The 16,877-nt window shown below is 50.4% G+C and overlaps 1 protein-coding gene across 1 annotated transcript in view; it reads left to right on the forward strand.

Moving 5' to 3' along the window:
* Nucleotides 1-11,383: 11,383 nt before the first annotated feature.
* The window catches only part of LOC144510202 (serine/threonine-protein phosphatase 2B catalytic subunit gamma isoform-like), a 48,364-nt gene continuing 42,870 nt past the window's right edge, over nucleotides 11,384-16,877 (forward strand). Inside the window, exon 1 of the mRNA XM_078239691.1 lies at nucleotides 11,384-11,557. Within this exon, the coding sequence (XP_078095817.1) occupies nucleotides 11,485-11,557 (73 nt within the window). The 5' untranslated portion in view covers nucleotides 11,384-11,484. The remainder of the gene's footprint in view (nucleotides 11,558-16,877) is intronic.

A 16,877-nucleotide genomic window follows, 5' to 3' on the forward strand; every position in this document is an offset into this window, starting at 1 on the left:
TGCACCCTCTCCAGAACCTTGATATCCTCCCCAAAGCCTGGCTCTCCAGCTCAGTCGGAGCAGTGATTGAGAAAGCTCTTAAATAACTTGCATTCTCTTGTGCTCTACGCCACTATTTAAACCCAGATTCTCGAAACATTTTAACAGATTAATCAGTTGATCTGCTTCCAAGATTTCAATCTCTTGTTGTCGTTCCAGATGACGTATTTGTGGCAGAACCAATCTCTGGTACGGACAGGGAGAGGGATAGAAAATGGTTCCTCCCCTTTCTCTACTTCACAGACCAAGGACAGTAAATTAAAAAGTTCAGTGAAATACTTTAACCCCGAGTAACTGTTCACAGCAGACAAATCACAGGTTCTCTCCTAAAGACATATATTTATTACTCCGCATCCCAACTGTATTCACAACCAGCGCACACACCCAGCCAGACACAGAGTCCAGAAAAGATGATGATTAGAAATGAGACAGCGTGCACATAGTTCTGGAAAGACAGAAACTCAGAGTCACACTTGCTTCTGGAGAGATGGAGCCTGGAACCGTTGCCTGCCTGTGGTATGCTAAAATCAGAATCTGCAGCTTGATGAAGACTGATTTGCGGTGGTTTACAGTGTGTAGAAGCAGATTCCTCTCATTTCATTACAGTCGAGATGCTGTTAAATCCCCTCGATGCAAACCTGATGTGTTTGCACAGACAGATAGGTAAAGGATAACGTCCTGTCTGCTGATGGTTCTTGGACAGATTCACAGAGTCACTCTGTTCCTTTGCTGGTCTGGATCTTTCTCAGTTTCTCTTTCGAGAATTTGTCTGACTATGTGCCTTTAATCAGAGTCCTGGTTTCTGTCTGCAGCTGTGAAAGGTGCTGGTGAGGCCACACCTGGAGTACTGTGTACAGTTTTGGTCTCCTTACTTGAGAAAGGATATACTGGCACTGGAGGGGGTGCAGCGGAGATTCACTAGGTTGATTCCGGAGTCGAGAGGGTTGGCTTATGAGGAGAGACTGAGTAGACTGGGGCTATACTCATTGGAATTCAGAAGAATGAGGGAAATCTTATAGAAACATATAAGATTATGAAGGGAATAGATAAGATAGAAGCAGGGAACTTGTTTCCACTGGCGGGTGAAACTAGAACTAGGGGGCATGGCCTCAAAATAAGGGGGAGCAGATTTAGGACTGAGTTGAGGAGGAATTTCTTCACACAAAGGGTTGTGAATCTATGGAATTCCCTGCCCAGTGAAGCAGTTGCGGCTACCTCATTGAATGTTTTTAAGGCAAGGATAGATAAATTTTTGAACAGTACTCAAACAGGGAGTTAGAAGGGCAAAAAGGGGTCACGAAATGTCCTTGGCAGGCAGGATTAAGGAGAATCCTAAGGCATTTTATACATATGTTAGGAACAAAAGGATTGTTAGGGAAAGAATCGGACCTCTCAGGGACAAAGGAGGGGAATTATGCTTAGAACCAAAGGAAGTAGGTGAGATCCTAAACGAATACTTTGCATCAGTATTCACAAAGGAGAGGGACATGTTGACTGGTAGTGTCTTAGAGAGATGTGTTGACCCTTTAGAAAAAATCTCAATTACAAGGGAGGAAGTGTTAGGTTTTTTAGGAAACATTAAGACAGACAAATCCCCAGGGCCGGATGGCATCTATCCTAGACTCCTCAGGGAGGCGAGAGATGAAATTGCTGGCCCTCCAACAGAAATCTTTGTCTCTTCACTGGACACAGGTGAGGTCCCAGAGGATTGGAGGATAGCAAATGTGGTCCTGTTATTTAAGAAGGGTAGGAAGGATAACCCGGGTAATTATAGGCCGGTGAGCTTGACGTCCGTGGTAGGGAAATTGTTGGAGAAGATTCTTAGAGTTAGGATATATGCGCATTTAGAACTGAATAATTTCATTAGCGATAGACAGCATGGTTTTGTACGAGGGAGGTCATGCCTCACAAATTTGGTTGAGTTTTTTGAGGAGGTGACAAAAACGATTGACGAGGGAAGGGCCGTGGATGTCGTCTATATGGATTTTAGTAAAGCGTTTGACAAGGTCCCTCATGGCAGGCTGGTGCAAAAGGTTAAATCTCACAGGATAAAAGGTGAGCTAGCTAGATGGGTGGAGAACTGGCTTAGCCATAGAAGACAGAGGGTAGCAGTGGAGGGGTCTTTTTCCGGTTGGAGGTCTGTGACTAGTGGAGTTCCGCAGGGCTCTGTACTGGGACCTCTGCTGTTTGTGATATATATAAATGATTTGGAGGAAGATGTAGCTGGTGTGATCAGTAAGTTTGCGGACGACACAAAGATTGCTGGAGTTGCGGATAGTGATGAACATTGTCAGAGAATACAGCAGGATATAGATAGGCTGGAACATTGGGCGGAGAAATGGCAGATGGAATTTAATCCAGATAAATGCAAAGTGATGCATTTCGGTAGATCTAATGTAAGGGGGAGCTATACAATAAATGGCAGAACCATCAGGAATATAGACACACAGAGGGACCTGGGTGTACAAGTCCACAGATCCTTAAAGGTGGCAGCACAGGTGGAGAGGGTGGTGAAGGCAGCATATGGCATGCTTGCCTTTATTGGACGGGGCATAGAGTGTAAAAGTTGGCATATGATGTTACAGCTGTATAGAACGTTGGTTAGGCCACATTTGGAATACTGCGTCCAGTTCTGGTCGCCACACTACCAGAAGGACATGGAGGCTTTGGAGAGAGTACAGAAAAGGTTTACCAGGATGTTGCCTGGTATGGAGGGTCTTAGCTATGAGGAGAGATTGGGTAAACTGGGGATGTTCTCCCTGGAAAGACGGAGGATGAGGGGCGACCTAATAGAGGTGTATAAAATTATGAAGGGCATAGATAGGGTGAACAGTGGGAAGCTTTTTCCCAGGTTGGAGGTGACAAACACAAGGGGTCACAGGTTCAAAGTGAAGGGGGGCAAGGTTCAACACAGATGTCAGGGGGATGTATTTTACACAGAGGGTGATGGGGGCCTGGAATGCACTGCCAAGCAAGGTGATTGAGGCGGACACGCTGGGATCGTTTAAGACTTATCTCGATAGCCACATGAACAGACTGGGGGTGGAGGGATACAAACGAATGGTCTTGTTGGGCACATGAGCGGCGCAGACTTGGAGGGCCGAAGGGCCTGTTCCTGTTGTATTGTTCTTTGTTCTTGTAAAGGAATTAAGGGTTATGGTGAGCGGGCGGGTAAGTGGAGCTGAGTCCACGAAAAGATCAGCCATGATCTTATTGAATGGCGGAGCAGGCTCGAGGGGCCAGATGGCCGACTCCCACTCCTAGTTCTTATGTGACCAGAGTATTTGTTTTTACATTCGCCTCATGAATGACCTGTGAAGAGTTAGACACTGACACTCAGCAGATTCGGTTTCACCCATGAATGTATCACTGCAGAGAAGAATGTTTTCCTCACACATATTCCAGACCAGAACCAAACATTCTGCAGGTCTGCTGTCCAAGAGCAGTCACCGGGAAGGTCTGCTGCCTTTTAATGACTTCCCAAACAGATGTCCCAGTGGTTTATTTGCATTTTAATGCTTTTTCCAGACTTGAAGGGCAGTTCCTGGGCATTGTGTAGCTCCACCTGACCTCTCCTTGGCATTGTGTGAAAAATAAAGTGTTCTTTTTGAACTTATACCCCCTCAATCCACAAGCCCGTATTGTGTGAGCGTGACATTAAACTGGTCTCTCCCGCTGTACAGAGAAATGGACCTGCAGGAAGGTCTTTCTGTCACTGTGGATTTTCTGAAAGAACCTCTCTGTACACGGGTGAAAGGATTGCAGAGTCGATGCTTGCAGGGATGGGAAGCGATGGCACTCTTTGCCTTCACTTGATGCGAGCAGTACCGGGATTGTTTCGGCTGGAGAAACCGGGTCTATTTCAGTTTACACACTACCCAATGTCAGGTGCAGCACCAGCTCACATTCAAGGCAAGTTAATGATCCCAGCTGGGTTTGTAAAAGCTGTTTGAAAAGTGGACACCAACTCCAGAACCCCAACATCCAGAAACAAAACCTTTCAAAAGATTCAAGAACGTGCTTCCTACACGGTGTTGTTTGTGAAATATTCGACATAGACACTTTTTTATTCATTCCTGGGACATGGGCATCGCTGGCCGGTCACCATTTATTGCCCATCCCTAGTTGCCCTTGTTCAGAGGGCAGTTGAGAGTCAACCACATTGCTGTGGCTCTGGAGTCACATGTAGGCCAGACCGGGTAAGGACGGCAGATTTCCTTCCCTAAAGGACATGAGTGACCCAGATGGGTTTTTCTGACAATCGACAATGGTTTCGTGGTCATCAGTAGATTCCTGATTCCAGATATATTTTTTAATTGAATTCAAATTCCACCACCTGCCATGGCAGGATTCGAACCCGGGTCCCCAGAACATTCGCTGAGTTTCTGGATAATACCACTTAGCCACTCCTGCTCCGAGTTCTTATGTTCTTCCTGATACCAGAAAGAACTCTATCACTTGCACAAAGGGATCATTTTCATCCACTTGATTTAGATCATTGCTCGAACAAACCCATTGAAAGACAGCATTTCTGTTTGTGTAGCACATGTACATATAAAGTGGGAGCAGCGGTATTCCAGTCAGCCCCTTGAGCCTGTTCTGTCACCAGTAAGACCATGTTGTTCCACATTCCCATCAGCCCCCGAGAACCCTCCATTCCCTCGCTCAAGTATGCCCCTCCACCAATGTAGCCCCCCTGCAGTGCCGACTGTCCAGCCCCCCTGCAGTGCGGACTGTCCAGCCCCCCTGCAGTGCGGACCGTCCAGCCCCCCTGCAGTGCTGATTGTCCAGCCCCCCTGCAGTGCGGACCGTCCAGCCCCCCTGCAGTGCAGACTGTCCAGCCCCCCTGCAGTGCGGACTGTCCAGCCCCCCTGCAGTGCAGACTGTCCAGCCCCCCTGCAGTGCGGACTGTCCAGTCCCCCTGCAGTGCAGACTGTCCAGCCCCCCTGCAGTGCGGACCGTCCAGCCCCCCTGCAGTGCGGACCGTCCAGCCCCCCTGCAGTGCGGACCGTCCAGCCCCCCTGCAGTGCGGACCGTCCAGCCCCCCTGCAGTGCGGACCGTCCAGCCCCCCTGCAGTGCGGACTGTCCAGCCCCCCTGCAGTGCTGATTGTCCAGCCCCCCTGCAGTGCAGACTGTCCAGCCCCCCTGCAGTGCGGACCGTCCAGCCCCCCTGCAGTGCGGACCGTCCAGCCCCCCTGCAGTGCGGACCGTCCAGCCCCCCTGCAGTGCGGACCGTCCAGCCCCCCTGCAGTGCGGACCGTCCAGCCCCCCTGCAGTGCGGACTGTCCAGCCCCCCTGCAGTGCTGATTGTCCAGCCCCCCTGCAGTGCCGACTGACCAGCCCGCCTGCAGTGCAGACTGTCCAGCCCCCCTGCAGTGCGGACTGTCCAGCCCCCCTGCAGTGCAGACTGTCCAGCCCCCCTGCAGTGCGGACTGTCCAGCCCCCCTGCAGTGCCGACTGTCCAGCCCCCCTGCAGTGCGGACTGTCCAGCCCCCCTGCAATGCGGACTGTCCAGCCCCCCTGCAATGCAGACTGTCCAGCCCCCCTGCAGTGCGGACTGTCCAGCCCCCCTGCAGTGCGGACCGTCCAGCCCCCCTGCAGTGCGGACTGTCCAGCCCCCCTGCAGTGCAGACTGTCCAGCCCCCCTGCAGTGCGGACTGTCCAGCCCCCCTGCAGTGCCGACTGTCCAGCCCCCCTGCAGTGCCGACTGTCCAGCCCCCCTGCAGTGCCGACTGTCCAGCCCCCCTGCAGTGCCGACTGTCCAGCCCCCCTGCAGTGCGGACCATCCAGCCCCCCTGCAGTGCGGACCGTCCAGCCCCCCTGCAGTGCGGACCGTCCAACCCCCCTGCAGTGCGGACCGTCCAGTCCCCCTGCAGTGCGGACTGTCCAGTCCCCCTGCAGTGCGGACTGTCCAGCCCCCTGCAGTGCGGACTGTCCAGCCCCCCTGCAGTGCGGACCGTCCAGCCCCCCTGCAGTGCGGACCGTCCAGCCCCCCTGCAGTGCGGACCGTCCAGCCCCCCTGCAGTGCGGACCGTCCAGCCCCCCTGCAGTGCGGACCGTCCAGCCCCCCTGCAGTGCGGACCGTCCAGCCCCCCTGCAGTGCGGACCGTCCAGCCCCCCTGCAGTGCGGACCGTCCAGCCCCCCTGCAGTGCGGACCGTCCAGCCCCCCTGCAGTGCGGACTGTCCAGCCCCCCTGCAGTGCGGACCGTCCAGCCCCCCTGCAGTGCGGACTGTCCAGCCCCCCTGCAGTGCGGACTGTCCAGCCCCCCTGCAGTGTGGACTGTCCAGCCCCCCTGCAGTGCGGACCGTCCAGCCGTCCGGCAGTGCTGACCGTCCAGCCCCCCTGCAGTGCGGACCATCCAGCCGTCCGGCAGTGCGGACTGTCCAGTGATATGAGCGAGATTTTGTTCCTAAGGATGGACTTACACCTGATTCTGAGACAACAGAGCTCCTGACTCAGCCGCTGTGACATGTGGACAGTTCTGGTCACCCTATTACAGAAAGGATATTGTTAAACTAGAAAGAGTGCAGAAAGGATTTACTAGGATGCTACCGGGACTTGATGGATTGAGTTATAAGGAGAGGCTGGATAGACTGGGACTTTTTTCTCTGGAGCGTAGGAGGCTGAGGGGTGATCTTATAGAGGGCATAGATCAGCTAGATAGTCAATATCTTTTCCCAAAGGCAGGGGAGTCTAAAACTAGAGGGCATAGGTTTAAGGTGAGAGGGGAGAGATACAAAAGTGTCCAGAGGGGCAATTTTTTCACACAGAGCGTGGTGAGTGTCTGGAACAAGCTGCCAGAGGTAGTAGTAGAGGCGGGTACAATTTTGTCTTTTAAGAAGCATTTAGACAGTTACATGGGTACGATGGGTAGAGCGGGATATGGGCCAAATGCGGGCAATTGGGATTAGCTTAGGGGTTTTTAAAAAAAAGGGCGGCACAGACAAGTTGGGCCGAAAGGCCTGTTTCCATGCTGTAAACCTCTATGACTCTGACATTCTGACAGAATGACATGGTGTAGTTTGGGACTGAGATAGTTTGTGAAGTGCTGTGTAATTTGAGGAGTAACGTATTAAATTAATGCAGACAGAAACACAGATGAATCCAGCCACAGAGTGGCATTGCCCTCTGCTGTAATATTGACAGCTACCACCTGGGGGCAGTGGAAGTTCAGACAAGCAGCTGATGGTAAAACCTGGGGACAGAGGAATTCAGAGCAGGAGTCGGCCATTCAGCCCTTTGAACACGAATCATAGAAACCTTACAGTGCAGAAGGAGGCCATTCGGCCCATCGAGTCTGCACCAACCACAATCCCACCCAGGCCCTACCCCCACATATTTACCTGCTAATCCCTCTAACCTACGCATCTCAGGACTCTAAGGGGCAATTTTTAACCCGGCCAATCAACCTAACCCGCACATCTTTGGACTGTGGGAGGAAACCGGAGCACCCGGAGGAAACCCACGCAGACACGAGGAGAATGTGCAAACTCCACACAGACAGTGACCCAAGCTGGGAATCGAACCCAGGACCCTGGAGCTGTGAAGCAGCAGTGCTAACCACTGTGCTACCGTGCCGCCCAACCACTGTGCTACCGTGCCACCCCACGCTCCTGATCTCAGCTCCCCTTTCCTGCCTGCTCCCCGTGGCTCTTTATCCTGCTTTTGAGAAATATTCAGCATGTTCAGATCGGACTGAGCTCAGCCTAGCGTTCAGGGCCAGGCTTTGTGAACATCACAGTGCCAACATCATCACACAGGCAGAAGGTCAAATGGGCTGTGCTCCCCAGGGCTGTGAGATGGAGATGCCAGCGTTGGACTGGGGTGGGCACTGTAAGAAGTGTCACAACACCAGGTTAAATTCCAACAGGTTTATTTGGAATCACGAGCTTTCGGAGCGCTGCTCCTTCATCAGGTGACCCTCCCCAGAGCTGGCAACTCTCCCACACCTCATATTTAAACTAACATAAAGTTCACATATCAGTGGACCTGAGCAATGCCATTCAGCCTGTCTAATTCCTACTTTCATGAGCTAATGTACTGTCACATTCATTTTATTTATTAGTCACAAGTAAGGCTTAGATTAACACTGCAATGAAGTTACTGTGAAATTCCCCTAGTCGCCACACTCCAGCACCTGTTTGGGTCAATGCACCCTAACCAGCACGTCTTTCGGACTGTGGAAGGAAACCGGAGCACCCGGAGGAAACCCACGCAGACACGGGGAGAATGTGCAGACTCCGCACAAACAGTGACCCAAGCCAGGAACTGAACCCGGGTCCCTGGCGCTGTGAGGCAGCAGCGCTAACCACTGTGCCACCATTCCTCCCATTCACCCCCACCCCTCACTTATTAAGATCCAGTAATGAATAAGAAACAGTCGGTATATTATTGATCTGGACCTTGGTGTACAGGACACACAGGATAAATTTGGTGATGAGATGAAAATTGGAAGCATTGTGAACAGTGAGGAGGATAATGTAGAGCTTCGAAAGCATTTGACAGGTGGCTGGAATGGGTGGATAAGTGGCAGATGAAATTTACTGCAGAGAAATGTGATAAAATAAAGGGTTCAATTCTAAAGGGGATGCAGGAACAAAGAGATCTGTCAGTATGTGTGCTTAAACCACTGAAGGTGATCGGACAGGTAAAGGGTGCAGTTAAGAAAGTCTGCAGTATCCGAGGCTTTATTAATGGGAGCACAGAGTAAAAGCAAAGAAGTGAAACTTGTACAAAATAATGGCTCAGCCTGAGCCAGCATACTGTTTAAAGTTTATTTATTAGTGTCACAAGTAGACTTACATTAACACTGCAATGAAGTTACTGTGAAAATCCCCAGTCGCCACACTCTGGCACCTGTTCGGGTACACTGAGGGAGAATTTAGCATGGCCAATGTACCTAACCAGCACGTCTTTGGAGTGTGGGAGGAAACCGGAGCACCCGGAGGAAACCCACGCAGACACGAGGAGAATGTGCAAACTCCACACAGACAGTGACCCAAGCCGGGAATCAAACTTGGGTTCCTGGCGCTGTGAGGCAGCAGTGCTAACCACTGTGCCACCGTGCTGCCCATTGCGTCCAGTTCTGGACACCACACTTCAGGATGGATGGCAAGATGTTAGAGAGGATGCAGAAGAAATTCACGACGATGGTTCCATTGATGGGAACCTTCAGCGCGGTGGAGAGATTTCAGAAGCTGTGACTGTTTTGAAGGCTGAGAGGGTTTGGTTGAGGTTTTTAAAATCATGAGGGCTCTGGACGGAATGGAAAGGAAGAAACTGTTTCCATTGGTGGAAAGTTTAAGAAGCAAGTTTAAGATAATTGGCAAAAAGAAGCAATGGCAGCATGCGGAAAGGTTATGGTCTGACAGACACTGCCTGACTGGTGGAGGGAGGTTCAATCGAGACATTGAATTGGATCATTATCAGTAAAAGAAGAATGTGCCTAACCCCGGGGAGGAACAGGGGTGTAGAATTAAGTGGGACACATGTTGAACTTGCTAATGGGAATTATTGCCTTCAGAGAGATAGCATAGACATGATGGGCCAAATGGCCTCCTTCGCTGCAATCATTCTATGAACATGTGAAATGTCCCCTTAACATTCACAGAAAGGAGGAAATTACGAAGGAAAATGGAATGTTCTTATAGGTTATTGGACAAGAGCGAGGGAATCTTACTGCGATTATATTTGATTTGATTTATTATTGTCACATGTTTTGGTATACAGTGAAAAGTATTGTTTCTTGTGCGCTATACAAAGTATAGGGTGGTGAATGTCACCTCAGAAAGCTGCAGACCCGCCAACATTGAACAAAGAACAATACAGCACAGGAACAGGCCCTTCGGCCCTCCAAGCCTGCACCGATCATGTGTTCCTAACTAGACCATCCGTTTGTATCCCTCTATTCCCAGTCTGTTTATGTGGCTATCGAGATAAGTCTTAAACGGTCCATGCGTGTCTGCCTCAACCACCTTGCTTGGGAATGCATTCCAGGCCCCCACCACCCTCTGTAGAAACATAACATAACATAGAAACCCTACAGTACAGAAAGAGGCCATTCGGCCCATCGAGTCTGCACCGACCACAATCCCACCCAGGCCCTACCCCGATATCCTTACATATTTACCCACTAATCCCTCTAACCTACGCATCTCAGGACACTAAGGGGCAATTTTTAGCACGGCCAATCAACCTAACCTGCACATCTTTGGACTGCGGGAGGAAACCGGAGCACCCGGAGGAAACCCACGCAGACACGAGGAGAATGTGCAAACTCCACACAGACAGTGACCCAAGCCGGGAATCGAACCCAGGTCCCTGGAGCTGTGAAGCAGCAGTGCTAACCACTGTGCTACCATGCCGCCCTGTGTAAAATACGTCACCCGCATATCTGTGTTGAACCTTGCCCCCCCTCACCTTGAACTTGTGACCCCTTGTGTTTGTCATTTCTGACCTGGGAAAAAGCTTCCAACTGTTCACCCTATCTACGCCCTTCATAATTTTATAAATGTCTATTAGGTCGCCGCTCAACCTCCGTCTTTCCAGGGAGAACAACCCTAGTTTACTCAATCTCTCCTCATAGCTAAGACCCTCCATACCAGGCAACATCCTGGTAAACCTCCTCTGCACTCTCTCTAACGCCTCCACGTCCTTCTGGTAGTATATTCAAGGTTGAGGTAGACTGAAATTTGGACATTAAAGAATTCAGCAAAGTGCAGTTGATGTCCAAGTTCAGCGGTGATCTTGATCACTGGACGGCGGGGCTGAATGGACTCCTGCTGTTCCAACTTCTTATGCAGTTACTAAATGTGGGAGCTGGAGGTGGAATTTTACTGGTGGAATGAAGGTTTTGGAGCGAGATTAATCATTGTGGCACAGCGGTTAGCACTGCTGCCTCACAGTGCCAGGGACCTGGGTTCGATTCCCGGCTCGGGTGACTGTCTGTGTGGAGTCTGCACGTTCTCCCCGTGTCTGCGTGGGTTTCCTCCGGGTCCTCTGGTTTCCTCCCATATTCTGAAAGACGTGCTGGTTAGGGCGCATTGACCCGAACAGGCGCTGGAGTGTGGCAACTAGGGGAATTTCACAGTAACTTCATTGCAGTGTTAATGTGAGCCTTACTTGTGACACTAATAAATATTTAACATTGCCACCAGGGGGCCCTGCTGTGCTCTGAGCATGCGTAGAACCTGGGTGGTGCCGTGATCCCCGCGAGGATTCTGATTGGCTGCTGCTGGTCTCGGTCGATAGCGCGGCGCCTGTCGGGGGTTGTAGTTCAGGGGACGGACTACAAGTCCCGGCGGGCAGAGCGCGGCGCGGAGGCATCATGGGGGTTGTAGTTCAAGGGGGTGGACTACAGGTCCCGGTGGGCAGTGCGCAGGCGCCAAGGGGCGGCTGAGGCCGGACAGCCCCGGGAGTAGCGGCCGGAGACACCGCGAGGACATGGCGGCGAACACCGAGAGCCAGAGTCAGAACCAGGCCCAACATCCCTCCACGGTGGAAAGGGTGGTGAAAGGTAGGCGGGGCGGGGTGAGGGAAGATGGTGGGCGGGGGGGAGAAGATGCGGCGGCGGGGGAGGGAATGTTGGGGTTTAGTGTGGGGTGGGCAGGGAGATTGGTGCAATGTGGGGGTGGCTGGTTAGTGTTGGGTGTTTGGGGGGGGGGTGTTTGATGGGGGGGTTGGTGCAGTGGGGGGTGCAATGTGGGGGGGTGGCTGGATAGTGTTGGGTGTTTGGGGGGGGTTGGTGCAGTGGGGGGTGGCTGGTTAGTGTTGGGTGTTTGGGGGGGGTTGGTGCAGTGGGGGGTGGCTGGTTAGTGTTGGGGGGGTTGGTTGGTGTGGGGGGAGGGTTTAGGGAGTTGGTGCGAGGGGGGAGGGGGGAGTGGGGATGGGGTGAGATGTGGAGGTCGGGAAGGTTGGGGTTTATCAGTGTGGGATGGGTAGGGAGATGCTGGTGGAGTTGGGTGCTGTTGGAGATGTGGGGGTGGCTGGTTAGTGTTGGGTGTTTGGAGATGGGGTTTGTGTGGGGCTGGGGGGTTGGTTGGTGTGTTTGATGGTGGGGGAAATTGGTGTGGGGGAGGGTCTGGGGAATGTTGGGGTTTAGTGTGGGATGGTTAGGGAGATGCTGGGGGGAGTTCGTGCAATGTGGGGGTGGCACATTGGGGGGTTGGTTGGTGTGGGGGGAGGGTTTAGAACATAGAACATAACAGCGCAGTACAGGCCCTTCAGCCATCGATGTTGCGCCGACCAGTGAATCCAACCTAAAGCCCCTCTAACCGACACTATTCCAATATCATCCATATGTTTATCCAATAACCATTTAAATGCTCTTAATGTTGAGAGTCCACTACTGCTGCAGGCAGGGCATTCCACGCCCTTACTACTCTCTGAGTAAAGAACCTACCTCTAACATCTGTCCTATATCTATCACCCCTCAATTTAATGCTATGTCCCCTAGTATTAGCCATCACCATCCGAGGAAAAAGGCTCTCACTGTCCACCCTATCTAATCCTCTGATCATCTTGTATGCCTCTATTAAGTCACCTCTTAACCTTCTTCTCTCTAACGAAAACAACCTCAAGCCCCTCAGCCTTTCCTCATACGATTTTCCCACCATACCAGGCAACATCCTGGTAAATCTCCTCTGCACCCTTTCTAACACTTCCACAGCTTTCCTATAATGCGGCGACCAGAACTGTACGCAATACTCCAAATGCAGCCGCACCAGAGTTTTGTACAGTTGCAGCATGACCTCCTGGCTCTGAAACTCAATCCCTTTACCACTAAAAGCTAACACACCGTACACCTTCTTAACAACCCTATCAACCTGATCTATGCACATGGACACCCAGATCCCTCTGTTCATCCACACCACCAAGTATCTTACCATTAGCCCAGTACTCTGTATTCCTGTTACTCCTTCCAAAGTGAATCACCTCACACTTTTCCGCATTAAACTCCATTTGCCACTTCTCAGCCCAGCTCTGCAGCTTATCTATGTCCCTCTGTAACCCCTGCCACTTCCCTCCGCACTGTCCACAACTCCAGCTGCTTTAGTGTCATCCGCAAATTTACTAATCCATCCTTCCACGCCCTCATCCAGGTCATTAATAAAAATGACAAACAGCAGTGGCCCCAAAACAGATCCTTGCGGTACACCACTAGTAACTAAACTCCAGGATGAATATTTCCCATCAACCACCACCCTCTGTTTTCTCACAGCTGGCCAATTCCTGATCCAAACCACTAAATCGCCCTCAATCCCATGTGTCTGTATTTTCTGCAAAAGCTTACCATGGGGAACCTTATCAAACGCTTTGCTGAAATCCATATACACCACATCAACCGCTTTACCCTCATCCACCTCTTTGGTCACCTTCTCAAAGAACTCAATAAGGTTTGTGAGGCACGACCTACCCTTCACAAAACCGTGCTGACTATCCCTAATCAAATTAATCCTTTCCAGGTGATTATAAATCCTATCTCTTATAATCCTTTCCAAAACTTTGCCCACAACAGAAGTAAGGCTCACCGGTCTATAATTACCAGGGTTGTCCTTACTCCCCTTCTTGAACAAGGGGACAACATTTGCTATCCTCCAGTCTTCTGGCACTGTTCCTGTAGACAATGACGACACAAAGATCAAAACCAAAGGCTCTGCAATCTCCTATCTAGCCTCCCAGAGAATCCTAGGATAAATCCCATCCGGCCCAGGGGACTTATCTATTTTTACCCTTTCCAGAATTGCTAACACCTCCTCCTTATGAACCTCAATCCCATCCAGTCCAACAGCCTGCATCTCAGTACTCCCCTCGACAACACTGTCCCTCTCCAGTGTGAATACTGATGAAAAATATTCATTTAGTGCCTCTCCTATCTCTACAGACTCCACGCACAACTTCCCACTACTGTCCTTGACTGGCCTTAATCTTACCCTAGTCATTCTTTTACTCCTAGCATACCTATAGAAAGCTTTAGGGTTTTCCTTGATCCTACCTGCCAAAGACTTCTCATGTCCCCTCCTGGCTCTTCTTAACTCTTTCTTTAGGTCCTTCCTGGCTAACTTGTAACTCTCAAGTGCCCTAACTGAGCCTTCACGTCTCATCTTAACATAAATCTCCTTCTTCCTCTTCACAAGAGATTCAACCTCCTTAGTAAACCACGATTCCCTCACACGTCTGCTTCCTCCCTGCCTGACAGGTACATATTTATCAAGGACGCGTAGTAGCTGTTCCTTGAACAAGTTCCACATTACAATTGTGCCCATCTCCTGCAGTTTCCTTCCCCAACCTATGCCAGCTAAATCTCGTCTAATCGCATCATCATTTCCTTTCCCCCAGCTATAACTCTTGCCCTTTGGTTTATACCTATCCTTTTCCATTGCTAAGGTAAACGTAATCGAATTGTGGTCACTGTCACCAAAGTGCTTACCTACCTCCAAATCTAACACCTGGCCTGGTTCATTACCCAGTACCAAATCCAATGTGGCCTCGCCTCTTGTTGGTCTACCTACATACTGCGGCAGGAAGCCTTCCTGCTCACATTGGACAAAAACTGACTCCTCTAAAGTACTCGAACTATAGCTTTTCCAGTCAATATTTGTAAAGTTAAAGTCCCCCAGTACAACTACCCTGTTACTTTCGCTCCTATCCAGAATCATCTTTGCAATCTTTTCCTCTACATCTCTGGAACTTTTTGGAGGTCTATAAAAAACTCCCAACAGGGTGACCTCTTCTTTCCTGCTTCTAACCTCAGCCCAAACTACCTCAGTAGACGAGTTTAGGGAGGTGGGGGGATGTTGGGGTTTAAAGTGTGGGATGAGTAGGAACCAGAGTGGCACAGTGGTTAGCACTGCTGTCTCACAGCGCCAGGGACCTGGATTTGATTCCCGGCTTCGGGTCACTGTCTGTGTGGAGTTTGTACATTCTCCCCGTGTCTGTGTGGGGTTTGCATGTTCTCCCCGTGTCTGTGTGGGTTTTCTCCGGGTGCTCCGGTTTCTTCCCACACTCCAAAGATGTGCAGGTTAGATTCATTGGCCATGCTAGATTGCCCCTTAGTGTCAGGGGGATTAGCAGGGTAAATATGTGGGGTTACGGGGATAGGGGCTGTTAAGCGGGATAGTTGTCAGTGGGTCAAATGGCCTCCTGCATAGTGGGGATTCTATGTTGCTACCTTATATTTAGTTGATCTTTCTCTACATCCTAGCTATTACTGTAACACTACATTCCGCACCCTCTCCTTTTCCTCTGCACTATGTACTCTAAATGGTATGTTTTTGTCTGTAACAGCTCGCAAGGAACAATACTTTTCACTGTACCCCAATACATGTGACAATAAATTAATCAATGTTGGAAGGTGATGGAGGGGTGCTGGATGGACAAGCTCTATCTGCAATATGGGGACACAAAGATCAGGAACAGAATTTGGCCATTCAGCCCTTTGATCCTGTTGCATCGTTCAGTCAGAATTTGGCTGGTCCCGCACAATTCCACTACCCTCATATCCCTCAATTCCCTGAATGCCTGAAAATCTATTCAACTCAAGTCTTGGACATCCACAAATCTCTGGGATGCAGAATTCCTTAGATTTGCAATTCTGAGTGAAATTTCTTATGTCTCAGTCCTAAATGATCGACCTTTTGTTCTGACACTGTACCCAGTGAGTTCCAGAGAGTCTTCCCATGAGGAAGCAGCCTCTCAGCATCTACCCTGTCAAACCTTCTCAGATATTTATAGCTTTCAGTCAGATCACACTCATTTTTTTAGAATGGATTCTCCCATCACTTTGGCCAGTGTGCTATTTACCTTCCTAATTGCTTGCCTTTCCTGCATGTTAACTGGATGTACGAGTTGTTAAACACCCACATTTATTAGACTGTGAGAGGGTGGGGCATGAGGGTGAGAGAAGGTGATTGAATGTCAAGTGAGAGCAAGGACAGAGCAGTATGGTGGCACTGCTGCCTCTCAGCGCCAGGGACCCGGGTTCGATTCTGGACTTGGATGACTGTCTGTGTGGAGTTTACACGTTCTCCCCGTGAGTCCGTGGGTTTCCTCTGGGTGCTCTGGTTTCCTCCCACAGCCCAAAGATGTGCGGGTTAGCTTGATTGGCCATGCTAAATTGCCTCTTAGTGTCAGGGGGACTAGCAGGGTAAATACATGGGGTTAAGAGGTTAGGCCCTGGCTGAGATTGTGATTGGTGCAGACTTGATGGGCCGAATGGCCGCCTTCTGCACTGTAGGGATTCCCTTCTATTCTAGAATGGTAATGGTCCCCAGCCAGATTTCAGCTAACCCTGGGGGGTCTGTTTTTTTGCTGCTATCCTGATTCAGGAGATTCTCTCTGCCACATCCTTCGCCTTGGCAGCTGTGGTGAGGAGAGGGGAGATTCCTGGGCAGCAGAGAGATTAATGATGACAGTAACAGGAATTGTGTTCCTGAGAACTCTCCCCAGCTGATTCCAGGCATTCTGCAGCTGATGGTTCTGCAATGTGACTATTCTCAGCCTGTTGAGAGAGAGAGGATAGACCTACAGCCTTTCCTTTTCCATCATTTACAACAACTTATAGAGCAGCTTGAACAGAGTGAAACATTTTACATTTTTCAAGTTTGCTGATGACAAAATGATGAGACAGAGTGTAGGAAAGAGATAGAGAATCTGGTGAGCTGGTGTGGCAGCAATAATCTCTCAATGTCAGCAAGATGAAGGAGATTGTCATCGACTTCAGGAAGCGTAAAGGAGAACATGCCCCTATCTATGTCAATGGGGACGAAGTAGAAATGGTCGAGAGCTTCAAGTTTTTAGGTGTCCAGATCACCAACAACCTGTCCTGGTCCCCCCCA

This window comes from Mustelus asterias, chromosome 22 (assembly GCF_964213995.1).
Source record: "Mustelus asterias chromosome 22, sMusAst1.hap1.1, whole genome shotgun sequence".
In the NCBI taxonomy this organism is placed as follows: domain Eukaryota; kingdom Metazoa; phylum Chordata; class Chondrichthyes; order Carcharhiniformes; family Triakidae; genus Mustelus; species Mustelus asterias.